General features: G+C 41.9%; 1 protein-coding gene across 2 annotated transcripts in view; it reads left to right on the forward strand.

The window, feature by feature from the left end:
* Nucleotides 1-16,684, forward strand: part of LOC124884317 (A disintegrin and metalloproteinase with thrombospondin motifs 8-like) — a 35,427-nt gene continuing 18,743 nt past the window's right edge. For both annotated transcript variants that reach the window (XM_047392181.1, XM_047392182.1), the window contains exons 1-2: nucleotides 1-932; nucleotides 4,324-4,563. In XM_047392181.1, the coding sequence (XP_047248137.1) occupies nucleotides 159-932; nucleotides 4,324-4,563 (1,014 nt within the window). In that variant the 5' untranslated portion in view covers nucleotides 1-158. The remainder of the gene's footprint in view (nucleotides 933-4,323; nucleotides 4,564-16,684) is intronic.

A 16,684-nucleotide genomic window follows, 5' to 3' on the forward strand; every position in this document is an offset into this window, starting at 1 on the left:
AAGAGCAGAACGTATAAATACCCCTGATATGCCCAGACTGCAGTGCTGCACAGAGGAATACAGAAAGACTTCCTCGGACAGTTATTAAACTCGATTAACTGGGATTTTAGGGAAGGATATTATTCTCTGGACTGCAGAGGACGCACCACTTCTTACATATGAAGTTGTATTTTTTCCTTGCCAACCTTAGCTACTTGTGTCAGAAGATGTGCATCACGGCGTGTTTCGTATCTTTGCTCCTCTGCTTTGTCAATGCAGCACTTGCTTCGCAGTTTGAATCGGAGGATGTTGTACCTGTTCGGATTAACGGCAGAATCAGCGGGCGCTTCTGGAAAAGAAGTGAGGAGAACCCAATATTTACTCTCAGAGCGTTCGGTAGGGACCTGACTCTGAACCTCATCCCAGACTCCAGCTTTCTGTCGCCTTCCTTCACCATCCAGCGCGTCAGAGCCAGAGACGTGGGCGCTTTGCGCAGCGCCTCAGGTGCCCACGCCGGCCTGCGCTCCGACTTCCGGGCCTCCATAAACCGGACAGAAGAGAGCGAAGGACACCTGCAGAGCTGCTTTTTCTCCGGTAACGTGGATCAGGATGAGAACTCGCTCGTAGCGATCAGTCTGTGTACGGGCATCTTTGGCTCCTTCATCACGGAGGGAAATGAGTATCTGATCGAGCCCAGACTCCGCGGCAGCCAGGGGCCGGACTCTGCCGAACAGCTGCATGTGATCAGGAGGAGGATACTCGCTGAGTTCCGCGGAGTTCCCCTCCTGTTTGATGGTTCTGTGGAGACGCGCGGAGCGGAAAGTTTTACGCGCGGCGGCAATGACGCACGGGGGGAAGCTCGCCGGAGACGCTTCGTTTCAGAGCCACGCTTCATAGAAACCCTAGCCGTAGCAGACTCATCCATGACCCACTTCTATGGAGATGAAATAAAGGTCAGGGGACATGAGATCACTCTCTTCTCTAACAAGTCCGACGTTTAGGTTGCGCTTTCCGAATACCATCTGACATTTACATGGCAAAAGATAATTCAGTTATCAATATAACGCACTTCAGGAAAACATTTGACAAAAACCTAAATTAAAAACAATTAAACAAACCAAATTAACTTATGATGAAAACCAAGATACTCAACCTTAACTAAAATATAAAGAAATTGGTTTTCAACAATTATTTAAAATGTCCACAAATAAGTTACAGTCATCTCTGGTTCTGACAGAATCTGGGAATGTCCAACAGCACCCAGTGTGTCAACGTTCAGAAATCCAGACAGGTAAGATAATGCCTTACCGTTTAGTATCGTCAAAAAAGCAGAAAAATGTGGATTGAGATCTGAAATGGACTGAAAAACAGTGAAGGGAGGCCAAAACAGGTGTGATATGATCCCATTGATTCTGTCCTGACAAATCAACCCCTGCTTTTTGTGCAGCTTGCAGGCACTTTAGTGAGGATAAATTAAGACAAAGAATTATCCATTTCCACAAAGATGTAATAAATGTATGAATTACTGTCTCAAACTGATGTCATGAAACACAAACCTTAACCTCACTGTGGAGCCTGACTTTAGTCAACATTCACACTAACTTTCCTGGCAGATGAACATCCCCTTGGTTTCCCAAGCTGTCTGTTAAACCTGAATTCACTGCTAGTAGAAATCACCAGACATCCTTTTGTTTTACTCTGCTGCTTCATAAAACGTGCTTTTGGCACTGAGGGAGGCTGAGAGGAAATCATTGGGCTGCTGATCTCCACTGGCTGGGAGAAACAGTCAGGCAACAGAAATGCAAGAAATGCTGGAGCACATTCCTTTGGGCTTTGTCGTGTTTTGGCGGCAATGCTTCACCATCCTAAAAGATTCATGGGGTTTGCGCAATTTCTAGAATACTATTTTCTTTTCAGTGCGTAAGAAATGTATTAAAGGCGTCTTCACTTGGTCCATGCTGCATGAATCAGCCAATATTTACTATGAATACAGACTTCCTTGCAAAAGTATTGATATGTCTTTAAGTTTTCCAACATTTCTTCGTGTTACAGCAACTTAACCCAGTGAGTTGAATTTAATTCTTTGTGACAGACCACGTAGTGCATAACTGTGAGGTGGAAGGAAAATGATACATGGTTTTCTACGTTTTTTAAATAAAGATCTGAAATGTGCAGTGTGCATGTATTCTGCCCCCCTTGAATCAAGACTTTGTAGAGCCACCATTCTCTGCAATAACAGCTGTAATTTATTTGGGGTATGACTCTATCAGCTTTGAGGTGCTTCCACGCTGAGCTTGAAGTGAGAGTCTGTGGGGAACCCTGTGGAACTAAACTGAAAACAACACCGATGGCACTGTGCTCTGTTCATCCACAGTATACGGGGAACATAGTACAGGGCAGAAGAGGCTGAGTTTCTATAATAACAAGCAGACAATGGCTATGTTTATCTGCAATGCTGCATCTTTTTTCTTGTGCTAAAACCAACAATAGAACTAAACTTGGTATAGTGAGAGAGGGGAAGAGAAAAAACACAGAAAATAGGGCTGAGATCTGAGAACACTGTGGATATTTTGCAAGAACTCTGCTTCCACATTGACCAGCTGCTTTCTCCTCACTCTGGAAAGTTTGATAGGTACTCTGTCTCTGTTGGCTGCATAATTATCCATCATAGTGCAGTTAAAGTTCAACAAGTTTCATCTTTGACCGAAGTGCAGCTTGCTCAATTCCGAGGGTGGAGCTGTGCAACTCTTCCTCTATGCTCTGCACCCTCTTTATACAATGTTTCACCCTCTTTACACATCTACATGTTGAAAGTTTTCCTCACTTTTCTTTGCAAAACAGCCCATGCTCAGTCACACCAGATGGAGAGCGTCTGCTGAATACAAATATCCTTTATTTTATCCAACAGTGAGAAAATTGTAGCATCCCAACAGCATACTGCTGCCATTACCATGTTTTACTCTGGGACTGGTGTGTTCATGAAGATTTGCAGCTTTATTTTTGTGCTGCATGCATTTTGCATGTAGGTCCAGAAAAAAAATCTTTGTTTGCTGTGTGAAATTAAATTACACACTTGTGGACTCTATTTACCAACTAGGACTTCTAAAAGTTATTGGTTGCCATGGATTTTTTTTAGGGGTGTCAGAGTAAATGAGGCTGAGTACAAATGCATGCCACACTTTTCATATTTTGTATTCATACAAAAACAAATTAAAACCTTGCACCATTTTATTTCCACTTCAAAATTATGAGCCACTTTGTGTTGGATTGTTTTATAAAATCCCCCAAAAATAAGTTTACGTGGCAAAATGTGAAAAAGTCCAAAGGGATGATGTAACATGAACTTCCTGTTTCTGTTGCCTTTAAGCAAAACTAAATCAGAAGACTTTCTTAAATCCAGGAGAGCTCAGTCTGTTTGCATTTAGAACAGTCCTCGCTGCCAAGCTTTCTTAGGCAACCACACACCAGGATCAGATGGACTAAATGTTATACCAGCGATTTTCCAATACAAATACACATTTGAAATTTAAAACACATCAACACCTGTAGCTAGGTGGGCATTTGTGCAGATGTGGAAAAGTTTTTATGTGGGACCTTGAAAAGTGGTCAGTGGGCTTGTACATCATGGCACAGTTTTGTCCTGTCTAAAAAACCATTTCTGCCTCAACTTACACAATCCCAGTCAATAAACAAATAATGAGACCTCTGGTTTCTAAAAACATGTTCCAGACATGGCGTGAGAAGGCATGCAAAGCAGTTTGGCTCAGTTTTCCCAGTTTTAAAACCAATCAGGAGAAATGTTCCAGCGTCAGAGTCTGATTTGTCCAATGACCAATCACATATGAGCCATTATTCCAACTTTGTTTGGATCAAGAGGTTTTTCTACCATTAGAACCAAAAAGACAAACCATGACAATGTAATATTAAAATTAGCTATTAAACTAACTGAGAGAAACGTATATCAGCCTTGTAGCTCTAAGCTCAGTAGATGGGGGCATTATGTCATTAACATAACATTAACATTAATAACATAACATTAACTTATTGTATCAAAAAAAACAAGCACAAAGAAGTCATATTTGTCTCTAAAATGTTTGCATTTAACTTAAATATAGGATATGTTGTGCAATGCAATGTAAACCTATTTAACTCTTTTACAACATAACTGGTAAGCCAGAAATTGTGCCTAAATCATTATTTACCTCTAAACTAATCTGTAATGCAACATTATAGTTTTAATAAACAGAATTAATCAACTAGCTGGTCCCACTGAAGCTGACCCTAGCTAACATGTCAGCTATTCCCCTTTCAAACTTTTTTAATGTCTTTATTTTCTCTTTGCAGCACTACGTCCTCACCCTAATGTCCATGGCAGCCCAGCTGTACAAGCACCCCAGCATTAAGAACTCAGTGAACATAGTGGTGGTCAAGATGTTGGTGGTGGAGGATGAAGAGGTTGGACCGAAGATATCCAGCAACGGAGGCGTGGCTTTGCGGAACTTCTGCTCCTGGCAGCAGCTCTTCAACCCGCCAAGTCAGAGGCATCCAGAGCACTACGATACGGCAATGCTGTTTACTAGAGAGGTGAGGGCTGGGTGCTAGTCTGCTGTGTTTTTGTGATGAGCACAGGGTTTTAGGTCTGGCAATAGGCCCAAGATGTTTTAACTTGTAGACCAAGGGAAACCTGGGGTACTGTGACAAAATCAGATGAGGTCTGATTTGCACATCATTTAATTGGAACTGGAACAGGAACTGGAACATACTGTAACTACCAGGCCTCAGAAGCCATTAGTGACAAATTATGAGTAGAGCATTGTGGTTACCCAGCTACGATTCAAATCAGTGAGCTAAGATCTCCTTGTAGAGGCAATAACCAGCATCACCTGCACTCAGTAGAGATGCTTTCTGTGATTGCAATGAGGCCAGGGAGTCATATTAGGTGATTACAGGGCAATTGGTAATGCAGTCTAATGCACCCATGAGGTATGTTCTGTGTCTGGTGGCCTTCTGTCGCTCTGGAAGGTGACACATAACTTACACTTAACTACACTTATAATGCCTAGTCTTATTCTGTCTGATACCCATTCTATAAAGTGCTCTGAAAAATGATTTGCCCCCTTGCAGAATTTGTCTGGTTTTTTTTTTGGTTTTTTTTGTCACATTTAAATGTTTTGGTTCAAGCATATTTTAATATCAGAGAAAGACAAGTAGAGTGAATACAAAAGGCAGATTTTGCAACCTGGCCTTATGTGAAAAAGTCATTTCTCCCTAAAACTAATAACTGGTTGTGAGACCCTTGGCGGCAAAGACTACTATCTGGTCAAGTGTCTGTGACAACTGAAAATACGTTTTACATCACTGTGGAAGAATTGTGGCCCCATATTATGTAAAGATTGATTTTAATTCAGTCATGTTGGAGGGTTTAAGGCCTGTTTAAGGTCCTGAGACAGCAATTTAATAAAATTTTAATCTTTGACTAGGCCACTCCCTCACTTCCACTATTTAGCCCCAGGACTTGCTTATGTGTTTCATATAAAGATAACTGATTTTACTTCAGGAGTTTCTGGTAGAGGGCAAGTTGTACAGTTTCCAAAGAACCAAAGCACCCCCAGATCGTCACACTACTACCACTATGTTGTACTGTCAGCAGGATGCTCATTTTTACAGTGACACAGAGGTCTTAGGCAAAATACAAAAGGCACAACAGAAGTGACGTGCAGCTGAAGTGACGGTACTGGTGTTACATCAAAGTCTGTGACCAATCACAATCTGTTGTGAACCAATTCAGAGGCTGCATCCTCCAAAGGCCACATTTGTAGGACGTTTAAGTCACAGCGATGTAACAAAGGCTGCCCATATTCAAAGCCTCCTATAAATACGTAGTTTCTTTTACCCGTTTTTGAAGGATGGGTCTGGTGTATTCTTTGTGGTCCACCCTATCCCACGATTCATTTCAGACAAAGTGGATTGTTTAAATGAAAGTAGTAATTGCAGAGAAGAGACAAAAGCTGTGAATAAAGTTTGATATATTGCACTTTCTGTGAAGCAAAATTAACTTATACAGTGTTTTTAGGTGACAATATAGCTGTGTGAATCTGAAATATCTGCTTGGTTTGCTAAGATATCGCCTAATTGCAAAAGTGCTCTGACGTGTTTGTAGCTGGCTCGCCTCACCAGGCGGTCCGGGCAGTCAAGGCTCGCTATACCGGGGGAAAACGTCTGACTTCCAGCACATTTTGAAACTCCCGCTGACTTTGTCGAAAGAGTGGAAGTTATATAATTCAGCCAGATGATATTAAATGGTTAATGTTTGGTTTATTTATTATTGTTATAATGCTGTACAAATAAATTGATACAAACTTTAAGAAAGCTAATAAGTTAGTGTTTAAGTTGTTAAAAGTTCTACAAATAAACAATAGTTCCTCTAATTTCTCGTCGGTCAACAGAATATTTTCCCAAAAGTCTTTGGAATCATCAAGATATTTTTTTGGCAAATGTGAGACAGGACTTTGTGATCTTTTTTCACACTATCTGTTTTTGCGTTGAAACTCTTCCTGGCCATTTTTGCCCAGTCTCTTTCCAACTGTTGAATCCTTGTCACTGACCTTAACTGAAGCAAGTTAGTCATGCAGAGCTTTAGATGTTGTTCTGGGTTTTTTGTGACCTCCTTTTGGAGTCATTTTTTTAGGCCAGCCACTCTTGGGAAGGTTCTCCACTATTCCATGTTTTCTCCATTGGGGTAGTAGTTCTCACTCTGGTTTGCTTGAGTCATGAAGTGGTATAAATGACTTTATAACCCTTTCCATACTGTCATTGACCTTTTGTATGTGTAATTGAATTATGTTAGATCAAGGCAGGACAGGTTTAATTTAAGTGATTTCTTGATTTTACAGGTTTGGCAGAAATCAGGTGTGGGTTTGGCTAGTGATCTGAACCAAAAACCTTTGTCAAGGTTGTGTCAGCTTGTTACCAAACTGATAAAGCCTAATAGAAATAACCCTGAGTAAGTCTAAAGGTCATTATTAATGCTAGCCAGTACTTCACGGTGTAGTAACTGGTAAAAGTCTGACCATATGTGTCATTTTAATACTTAGCAGATGTAGCGTGCGCGGCATGTTTTTAAATATGATTTATTTTTAGAATCATGTGAATCTTGGCTAGTTTACAGAGGATGATAGAAAACAGAAACCTAACCATACAGCCCATTTTTTGTGAAAGTAGCATTCCCGCAGTCCTGGAGGGGTCGCACGGACCCTGTGTGCGCTACTTGTGTTTTCCCGTCTCTTTCGTGGTTTTCCCACACGTTGGGCTGCAGGGAACCCTTCCACATAACATTTCTGATCAATGCCCTAGATTTTTGGTCCTGCGGGGGTCAGAGCAACCCTGCAAGCAGTTCTTTCTGGTGCCTTCCGTGACGTCTGCCTAACTCTGTACTAGTGCTTAGTCAGGACTGCAGGAGGGTTAAAAGTAGCCTTGGAGAAAAATTATCATTTTTTGTTAGAAATTGTGCTGTTTATTGGCTCACTGACTGGGGGCCTTTAGCCATGTGGAGAACAAAAATCAAAAGGGCACTACCAGGCTTCCCTCCAAAATTAAGTTCTGATTAATCTCTAAATAGTCATATTTCACCATTTGACTGAAGCTCAGTACTCTGTGATGAAAGCTGGAACCCGTCATAACAACTGAGCCAAGTGTCATTTTGTAATGTTGAGACATAAATGCAAAGGCCAGATTTAAGAGCAACTGTATGGGTCTTACTTAAGACCTGTAGTGACACTCTTATGTAAAAACAAAAAGTGTAGTTACTGTATGTGTCTATGTCTATATTTACATGTACGCCCCCCCTTCTTTTTTCCAACATGGGTGTGGTGGGTGTAAACATCCTTCATAAATTATCCCAGCTTGCTACACTGTAAACATGGAACAGAAGGTGAGGGCCAAACCAGTCATCTTTGGCCTGTGGACAAGCTGGACCAAACACCATAAAAGGTCCCGTGGGTGTCTGAAGTTGTCTGAGGAGAAGCAAAAACTATTCTCATAGACTTGCTGTAGACAAGTTAAGGAATATGTAAACGGATGGATATTTGTAGATGGCAACCTTTTTTTTAAGGCTGCTAAATGAATAAATAGAATAACTACACATATACGCAATACATTAGGGTTTTAGGGGAAGCTGAGTGGCAGTTACTACTTTTATAACTAAGGAAAGGATCTGTCTCAGAGTATCAGTGTCAAAGCCTGCTAAAGGGTGGAGCATGAATGTTTTACCAAAAGAAAATTCTCTGTACCACAAGGCATTTCTGTAATTAATCATTTGGTTCTTAGCCTGCTAATCTAATTTCCAACATAAGTTTTCAATTTAGTTCAGTTTAATGAACTTTATTTCTATAATGGTACCAAATTACAACAAAAGTTGTTTTAAAGCACATTACATAAAAACAAGTAAGCCCAGATCAGATCCAGTTACATTTATTTAATTCACTGTAATGTTTGTATTCACTCCAAAGAATTCCAATTGATCCAGATAAAATTCCATGACGGTAATCATTTTCTGTATAAACTGTTCATTAATGATTCTAATGGTCATTCTTACGGAATGGAGTCCCAACTATTGTACATATTTCTCACTTCACTGGAAAATTGTAGGTTCTATGGTGTAATAATTACCAAATTTAGTTGCTATCTTATTAAAAGAATCCTTTTCTTGGAGAAATATTTGTCATTTCCTATTCCGTGTGTCGTGGGATTATAAAAAAGTGGAGATTGAATGACAATAAAAAGGAAAGTCCTTTCAGCCCTTTGAGTCAATTAAAGATGCAGAAAACAGATTGCAGAAATGGAAAAGCTGTAATCCATTCCAAGCAGGGGGAATATCAACACAGACCCAAACAAATTATGCTTTATGGGTGCTTCAAGAGGAAATCCTGAAGGTTTGAGTTGTGATAGATCAGTTTTTCAGCTGGCAGCTTCCATCTGGTATGAGGATGCTAACAATACATTGGGTAAATAACTCAGCTATTATGAAAGTTTTATAGATCTGCGTTCTAGTGTTGAGGCTGGTTTGATGACAGGCCTGGCATTTATTTGCTTACTGCCTGACACTAAAATGTAAATCTTGACCCTGGATCAAGCAAATGATGAACAGAACACATGGCTTTTCTCCGTCTTGTGTTGGACTTGTTGACGCAGCTTTCAATCAGGGGAAATCATCATTTAAGCAAACCTAATTTATGATTGTTTTCCATTTCAGTGGAAATATGCTTTGAACTATACAGGACAGAAGGCTCCTCATGGACGAGATAACTTTAGTGTCACCACAAATCAGCCCCTGCCATGATGAAGATGTTTTAAGGATCAGGGCTTGAATGTCTGGCTGGCTCAAGGCTGTGAATGTGTGCCAAGCATCTGTCAGAAGGAAATTCTATTTGCTGTTGTTAAACTCTAACAGTTAGAGTGCGTTTCATTTCGTGACAATCTTTTTTCTTGTGCATTTTTCCCACAATTACTGCTTGCAAGTGTACTTCTACTATGGCATGGTGTTTGACATATAGATCTAGTTTTGTGTCTGTTACTTTGCTAACAAGTGTGATTGCTGCTATTGTGGAACACTGTGTACCAATGCATTCTGGGCTACATTTTAACTGTCTGCAGCTTTAAGTCCAGATGTCTTTTGAATCCCAGAATTCTGCCTCATGGTTGGGGGTGAGGTGAGGCCATTGACACAAAGCCAGGATTCTCTCATGTTGGAAAAGATTTCTGCTGCCCCACAATGTTCATTTTTCCAAATTAAAGCTCTGGAGAGCTCATACTGATGATATTTAGTATCTTTATTAAACAACAGATTGTACATTTAACACTCCTTTTATATTTAGGGTCAGTTTGACCACATTAATGTTTAACATCTTTAAATAAATATTTGACATCTTTTTTTTGGCTTCATGTTTAGTGACTTTTCCTAATTTAATTGGGACATACGGGTAACTTTAAAATTAATATTTTCTAATGTTAAAAAAACTTGAGGGAGGGCCCTAACCCTATCTATAGCAGTGCGTAAACCACTGATAGTTCACACGACATGAAGAAGGGGAAACACTGCGAGAAGTTTGATATTTCCCATGCTGTGGGAGTGGGAAAATAATGTTTCTGTATAGATATTGATACTTCACACAACTTAGAGGTGGAGCTAACATATGAAAGCTTGAACAGCAACCTTTTGAACCATCTTTTTGGTGTTCCGTGTTCTCTCCCATTCTGCTCTCTTCTCAGCTGAAAATGACTTCTATGAACAGGTTTTCTGTAAATTAGGTGTTGACAAGTCTTTGACCACAAAGGTGACATAGAGGAGAATGTGTCTGAGATAGAGGATAACATTGAGGAGGACCCTGATAGTGAGTCATCCTCCCATGATGACAATGAACCAGTGTTGAACCTCCTGTACTCTCTCAACTTCCAACAAACACTCTGCTTTCCAAAAATGGAAAGTGATTGTGGTCTGTCTCCCCACTTCCAAAAGAGGGTAGAATTAGTGCTGCTAATGTCATTAAAATTGTTCCAGACCAACCAGATATCCTGTGAACCATGTTCAAGACCTAAAATCAGCATTTGAGCTGTTCAAGACACCATCAATTAAGAAGGATTTACTTGAGATGACAAATTTAGACCGTAGGCGTGTGTATGGGGATAGTTGGAAAGAAGTGGATGGAACTCACCTGCAGGCCTACATTGGGTCACTCATTTTGGCTGCAGAGTATAAGTCAAAAGGCAAAGCACTAGCAAGTGTTTGGGCTGCTGACACTGGAAGAGCAATATTTCAAGCTTCCAGGTCTCTAAATATATTTCATGTTTGCTCCTGTGTTTTACGCATTGATGACAAAGAGACAAGGCAGGGCCGACGAGAACATGAGAAGCTAGCTGCAATCGTGTTTGTTTTTCAGCATTCGAGGTTGTTTAGAGGCTTATTTGAGTAGCAAAGAAACAAACATGAAGTACCTGACACATACATTTGGGAAACTGTTTTAATTTTGATCACTTTTGGAGGTTTAACTTGCTGGGGTCAAATTGACCTCAAATATAAAAGATGTTAGTAAATTTGAAGGTAATAGGAAGGTTAATAAAAGCTTATCATGACAAATGCTAAAAAGGTGATGGTTTAAACATCCAGCAGTCTTCTATCCCAGCATGTTTATATCAAGACAAGCAAATACGGTAATAGCATAGACGAAACTCCATAAATAGTGTGTATTCCACTGAGTTATTACATTTTGTAGAATTATTGAAGGAGCATTGCAGTGACTGAGTGTGATGTAAAAGAAACTGTCAAACTGGAAGAAGAAATTTGTCTTTAATGACTAACTTTAAGTAAAGGACATATCGCACCTTTGATGTAATGATAATGTTTAGGGTTAGGGTCAGGATTAAGCTATAGAAATGAAAGGAAAATAAATGGAAGTCAATACAAACTCCTTTTAATGATAACAAAATATAGTGTGTGTGTGTGTGTGTGTTCTTGTACTTCTTGCTGAGTAAGAACCATTTATTGTATTTTTATCGCAAAGTGAGGACATTTACCTGGTCCTCACTTTTCCAAATTCCGTTCTTGGGACAGGTGTCAGGTTTAGGACTAGGGTATGAATGGAGTTATGGTTAGGGTTAGGTATAAACTGGTTAGGGTTTATGGTCAGGGTTAGGCCCTAGAAATCAAGGGAAATGAATGGAAGTCAATGGAAGTAACTGAAAAGTCCTCATAAAGATAGTAAAACATAGATGTGCGTGTTTGTGTATGTGTTCCTGTTTTGGCATCAGTGAGAACCAATTTTTCGATATCACCATCAAATTGGGGACAATTTGCACCAAAGTGAGGACATTTTGCTGGTCCTCACGACCTATTTTGCTAACGGTTTGGTTTAGGACTAAGGTGTGAATTGAGTTTAGGGTTAGGCATGCACTGGTAATGGTTAGGTTTATGGTTATTGTCAGGGTTAGGGCATAGAAAGGGCTGAAAATGACTGAAAATCAATGGAAGGCAATGGGAGTCATGGTCCTCACTACACGCGAGATGGGAGACAGCATCAGTAAAGATCATTTGATTGGGACGGTACAGGATAAAAAATGAACGGGAGCAGAGGGGAGTGGGAGATAACCAATAGGAGGAAAATAAACTAGGATCAATTGTCTTTGGAAATGTAAAACTGAGACTTTGTTATAAACTTTAAGAAAAAAAAAACTTTGATCAACGCCGCCATTGTATAGTTTTTTTTCCGAGAAGTCTATACTATAATGCGAGTCAAACGAACTACACGACCCACAAGCCAACAGTGCTTCTGATCGATGTTTTCCACCTGCATTCAGAATGGAGGGAGCAAACGCAGGTGGAGAACTGGACATGGTAAAATTGGATTTGCAACCTAAAGTTAGAAGTATGGACTTATCTATTAAACTCATAGACCTGACAGGAAAATCGCAAATATTAACGAACTTCAGGAGAGTTGAATGAAGCAGTGTTAACACGCAGTATGCTGCTTGTAAAACGTGTTTAGTCATAATCAAATACACCAGTGATTAAGGCACACTTGTAAGGCAAATTCTGAATTGAGCCCTGCATCTTTTCATTCGTCAAACCAAAAGTACCATCATGTGTCCAGTCTCATCTGACAAACAAACTTGCTGCATGTGCACTAAAGATTTAAGAGCCTTTGCCACAGTAGAGGTGACATCATTTTTGACACTGATCTGACCCACATACAGAAAGAACTCACAGTAGAGAAATCTCACGGTGAAAAGAAGTTTATTATCTCCTAAAATCCTACAGGGAAGTGACAGGAGTCTGGTCTCTCCAACTGTGCGAGGGGAAAGAGCAGGTAAGAAACAGTGACGGTAATATATATATATATATCATAAATAATGATTATTGTTCTTACTAGAGGGAGACAGGATCCGCCAGGGGAGTCGGAGTTAAGGAAACTGGAAGCAGAGTTCACAGCACTCGTACGTTCTGTGAGGATTGAGAGGAAGATGAATCTGAAGTTGCGTTGGAGGGTGGACAGGTCTGCAGGAGGAGTAAGCTTGTCGTTGAGTTGCATAGGTCCAGTGAAAGACTGCTGAAGATTGCTCGGTCCTTGAGAGCACGCAGAATCCAGACAGGGAATCCAAAAGCTCCAAGCGCTAGACAAACGATTGGAGGATTGTCGCACACACAGGAAACAGATACCTAAGGCAAAAACACATGCGTCAGAAAAGACCGAAAACAGACCGATCAAAAAACCAGAAAGCTGGCTTGAGCTGGTTACCACGTAGGCTCAACACTCAGGCGACGAGTTGCAGGCAGCCACGGCTTAAGTAGCATTCACAGCAATCAGAAGATGGAAAACACCTGTCCACATTCCTCCTGTAGCTCTGACACCATCTGCTGGACGAATAAGGTTAGCAGCAAGCAAAAAACCGACAGACTTCCAGATCCCTACCACACCCCCCCCCCCCCCCCTCAATGACCGCCGCCTGGCGGTCCAGAGGAAGTTGAAGGCAAGGAAGCACGAAAATCCGAAATAAGAGAAGGATCACAAAGGAAGGATCGAGGCACCAAGTGCGATCTTCAGGACCGTAATCCCTCCCAATCGACGAGGTACTGCCAACCACAACCTCGTCGACGGGAGTCCAGGGTTAACCTGGGAGACATGAAAAGTGGGGTGGATGAGAAGACTAGGAGGCAGTCGAAGACGGACTGCAGTGGGTCTGACAATGGAGTAAATCACATAGGGTCCAATAAAATGAGGAGAAGGTTTCTTAGAAATAGATTTAAGAGGAATGTCTCGGGAGGATAACCAGACTCGTTGCCCCGGGCGGTAAACAGGGGCCGGCCGGCGTCTTCGGTCAGCAAACCGTTTGTTGAGCTCAGCTGAAGGGCCCGGACAGTGGAATTCCAGATGCCCTCGTAACGGAGGAACAGAGGAGACAGAAACTTCACTTTGGTCGGCAGGAAAAATGGGAGGCTGGTAGCCAACTGAAACCTCAAAAGGAGAAAAGCCAGTAGCAGAGGACTTGTGAGCATTAATAGCATACTCAACCCAAGGTAAGTGTTTACACCAGTCAGTAGGATTGGAGGACGAAAGGCAACGGAGAGTGGATTCAAGTTGTTGGTTCATTTGTTCCACCTGGCCATCAGACTGGGGATGAAATCCAGAAGTCAAGGAAACTTTAGCTCCAAGGGCTAAGGCAAACTGTTTCCAAACTTGGGAAGTGAACTGAGGACCTCAATCGGACAGAATGTCCTGAGGAATGCCATGGAGCCGGATGACATGTTTGATCAACAGCTGGGCGGTCTGAAAAGCAGTAGGCAATTTCTTCAGTGGGATCAGATGGCAGGCTTTGGAGAATCGGTCCACAATAGTCAAAATGGTAGTCATTCCTTGAGAGGTAGGGAGGCCAGTAACAAAGTCTAAGGCAAGATAAGACCAAGGACGACAAGGGATGCTTAGGGGCTGTAAAAGGCCAGATGGTGGTTGGTTACTATGTTTATTTCGAGTGCAGACAATACAGGCGTGAACGTATTCCTTCACGTCCTTGTGGACAGTAGGCCACCAGAATCTTCTAGAAATAAGGGCCACAGTTCTACTAGTACCAGGATGGGCAGAAAATTTAGCAGAATGGTGCCAATGAATAACACGAGAACAGGCAATGGTGGGAACAAAAATCTTGTCTCGTGGACCTGTGCCTGGGTCAGGTTCCTCCCGCTGAGCGCGGGTAACAAAGTCCTCAATCTCCCACCTAAGAGAACCCACCGTCCAACTAGGAGGCAGAATGGAGACAGGTTTCTGTTCAGCTCAGATTTAGTATTCTTAGAACCGGGGCGATAGGAAATGGCCAGATTGAAGCGGGAGAAGAATAAGGACCAGCGGGACTGGCGGGGATTTAGTCGCTTAGCAGATTGTAAGAAGGCTAGATTCTTATGATCAGTCCACACAATGGCAGGAAGACAGGCTCCCTCAAGCCAATGACACCACTCCTCCAGAGCCAACTTAATGGCTAAAAGTTCCTTGTCTCCTACATCATAATTGCGCTCCGCATCATTTAGTCTACGGGAAAAAAAAAGCACAAGGATGTAATTTTCCATCAGATGCAGCGGTCTGGGACAGAACTGCTCCAACCCCTAAATCAGAAGCATCAACCTCCATGGTAAACTGTCTGGTCGTGTCAGGTTAGATAAGGATTGGTGCCTGGGAAAACTTCATCTTTAGACCCTGAAAAGCTGAATCTGCCTCCGGGGTCCAGGTGTAGTGCAATTTAGTGGAGGTCAGAGCAGTCAGAGGTGCTGCGGTCTGACTGTAATTCCGTATAAACCTCCTGTAAAAATTAGCAAACCCCAGGAAGCGTTGTAGTTGTTTTCTTGTCTCGGGAATCGGCCACTCAAGGACTGCCTTGATCTTATCAGGATCAGAACGAACCTGTCCACCCTCTAAGATGAGGCCCAGGAAGGTAACAGAGGACTGGCGAAACTCACACTTCTCAGCCTTAATGAATAATCGGTTCTCCAGCAGCCGCTGAAGGACTAGTCGAACGTGATGATGGTGTTCTTCAAGGTTTCTGGAGTAGATCAGAATATCGTCGAGGTACACAAAAACAAAGATGTTTAAAAAATCTCTTAAAACATCATTAATCAGAGACTGGAAGACTGCTGGGGCGTTGCAAAGTCCAAAAGGCATGACTAAATACTCAAAATGACCCAGAGGAGTCTGAAAGGCTGTCTTCCACTCGTCCCCCTGGCGGATTCTAACTAAATGATAAGCACTCCTAAGGTCAAGCTTGGTAAAGACAGTAGAACCCTGAACAGGTTCGAACGCAGAGGAAAGTAAAGGAAGAGGGTACCTATTCTTAACTGTAATTTGGTTCAAACCCCGATAATCAATACAAGGACGAAGGGAACCATCCTTCTTTCCAACAAAAAAAAAACCCAGAGCCCACAGGGGAGGAAGAGGGACATATAATACCAGCAGCTAGGGAGTCATTAATGTAATCCTCCAAGGCCTGTCGTTCAGGTCCAGAAATGGGATACAACCTACTGGTGGGGAGCGGAGCCCCAGGAAGGAGGTCAATAGCACAGTCATAGGGCCTATGGGGGGGCAGAGTGAGAGCCCTACTCTTGCTGAAGGCTAGTTTTAAATCATGGTACACTGCGGGGACCCTGGAAAGGTCGGGAATGTCATCACTAAGAGGACTAGACTCAGAGGAGTTCCTAACAGGTAGGGCCGACTGAAGGCAATTGGAGTGACAGTAATTAGACCAGGCTTCAATGCGGAGCTCGGACCAGTTTAAATGAGGGTTGTGTCTTTACAGCCAAGGAAAACCAAGAACTAAAGAAATTTGAGAAACCGGAAATGCATAAAAAGAAATCATCTCCCTATGATTTCCGGAGAGAACCAGTTCAATAGGTATAGTCTTGTGAGTAATCCTATGCAACCTCCGTCCATTAAGGCTGAAACTAATCGTGGCATATCTAGAGGCTCAATCTCAATCTGGGCCTGTTCTACCAACAGTAGATTAAGTTCTGCTCACTGCCGGAATCAACGAGTGCTAATAAATTCCTAGTCTGCTGACTACCAATTAAGGTGGCTGGTAGGGAAAATCTAGTGGCTTCACAATCATTAAACTGGTCCATTAGCTCCCCCGAAAAAACTAACGGACCCTGTCTTTTGGCTGGGTGGGACAGGTTGGA

Source organism: Girardinichthys multiradiatus, chromosome 18 (genome assembly GCF_021462225.1).
Source record: "Girardinichthys multiradiatus isolate DD_20200921_A chromosome 18, DD_fGirMul_XY1, whole genome shotgun sequence".
In the NCBI taxonomy this organism is placed as follows: Eukaryota; Metazoa; Chordata; class Actinopteri; order Cyprinodontiformes; family Goodeidae; genus Girardinichthys; species Girardinichthys multiradiatus.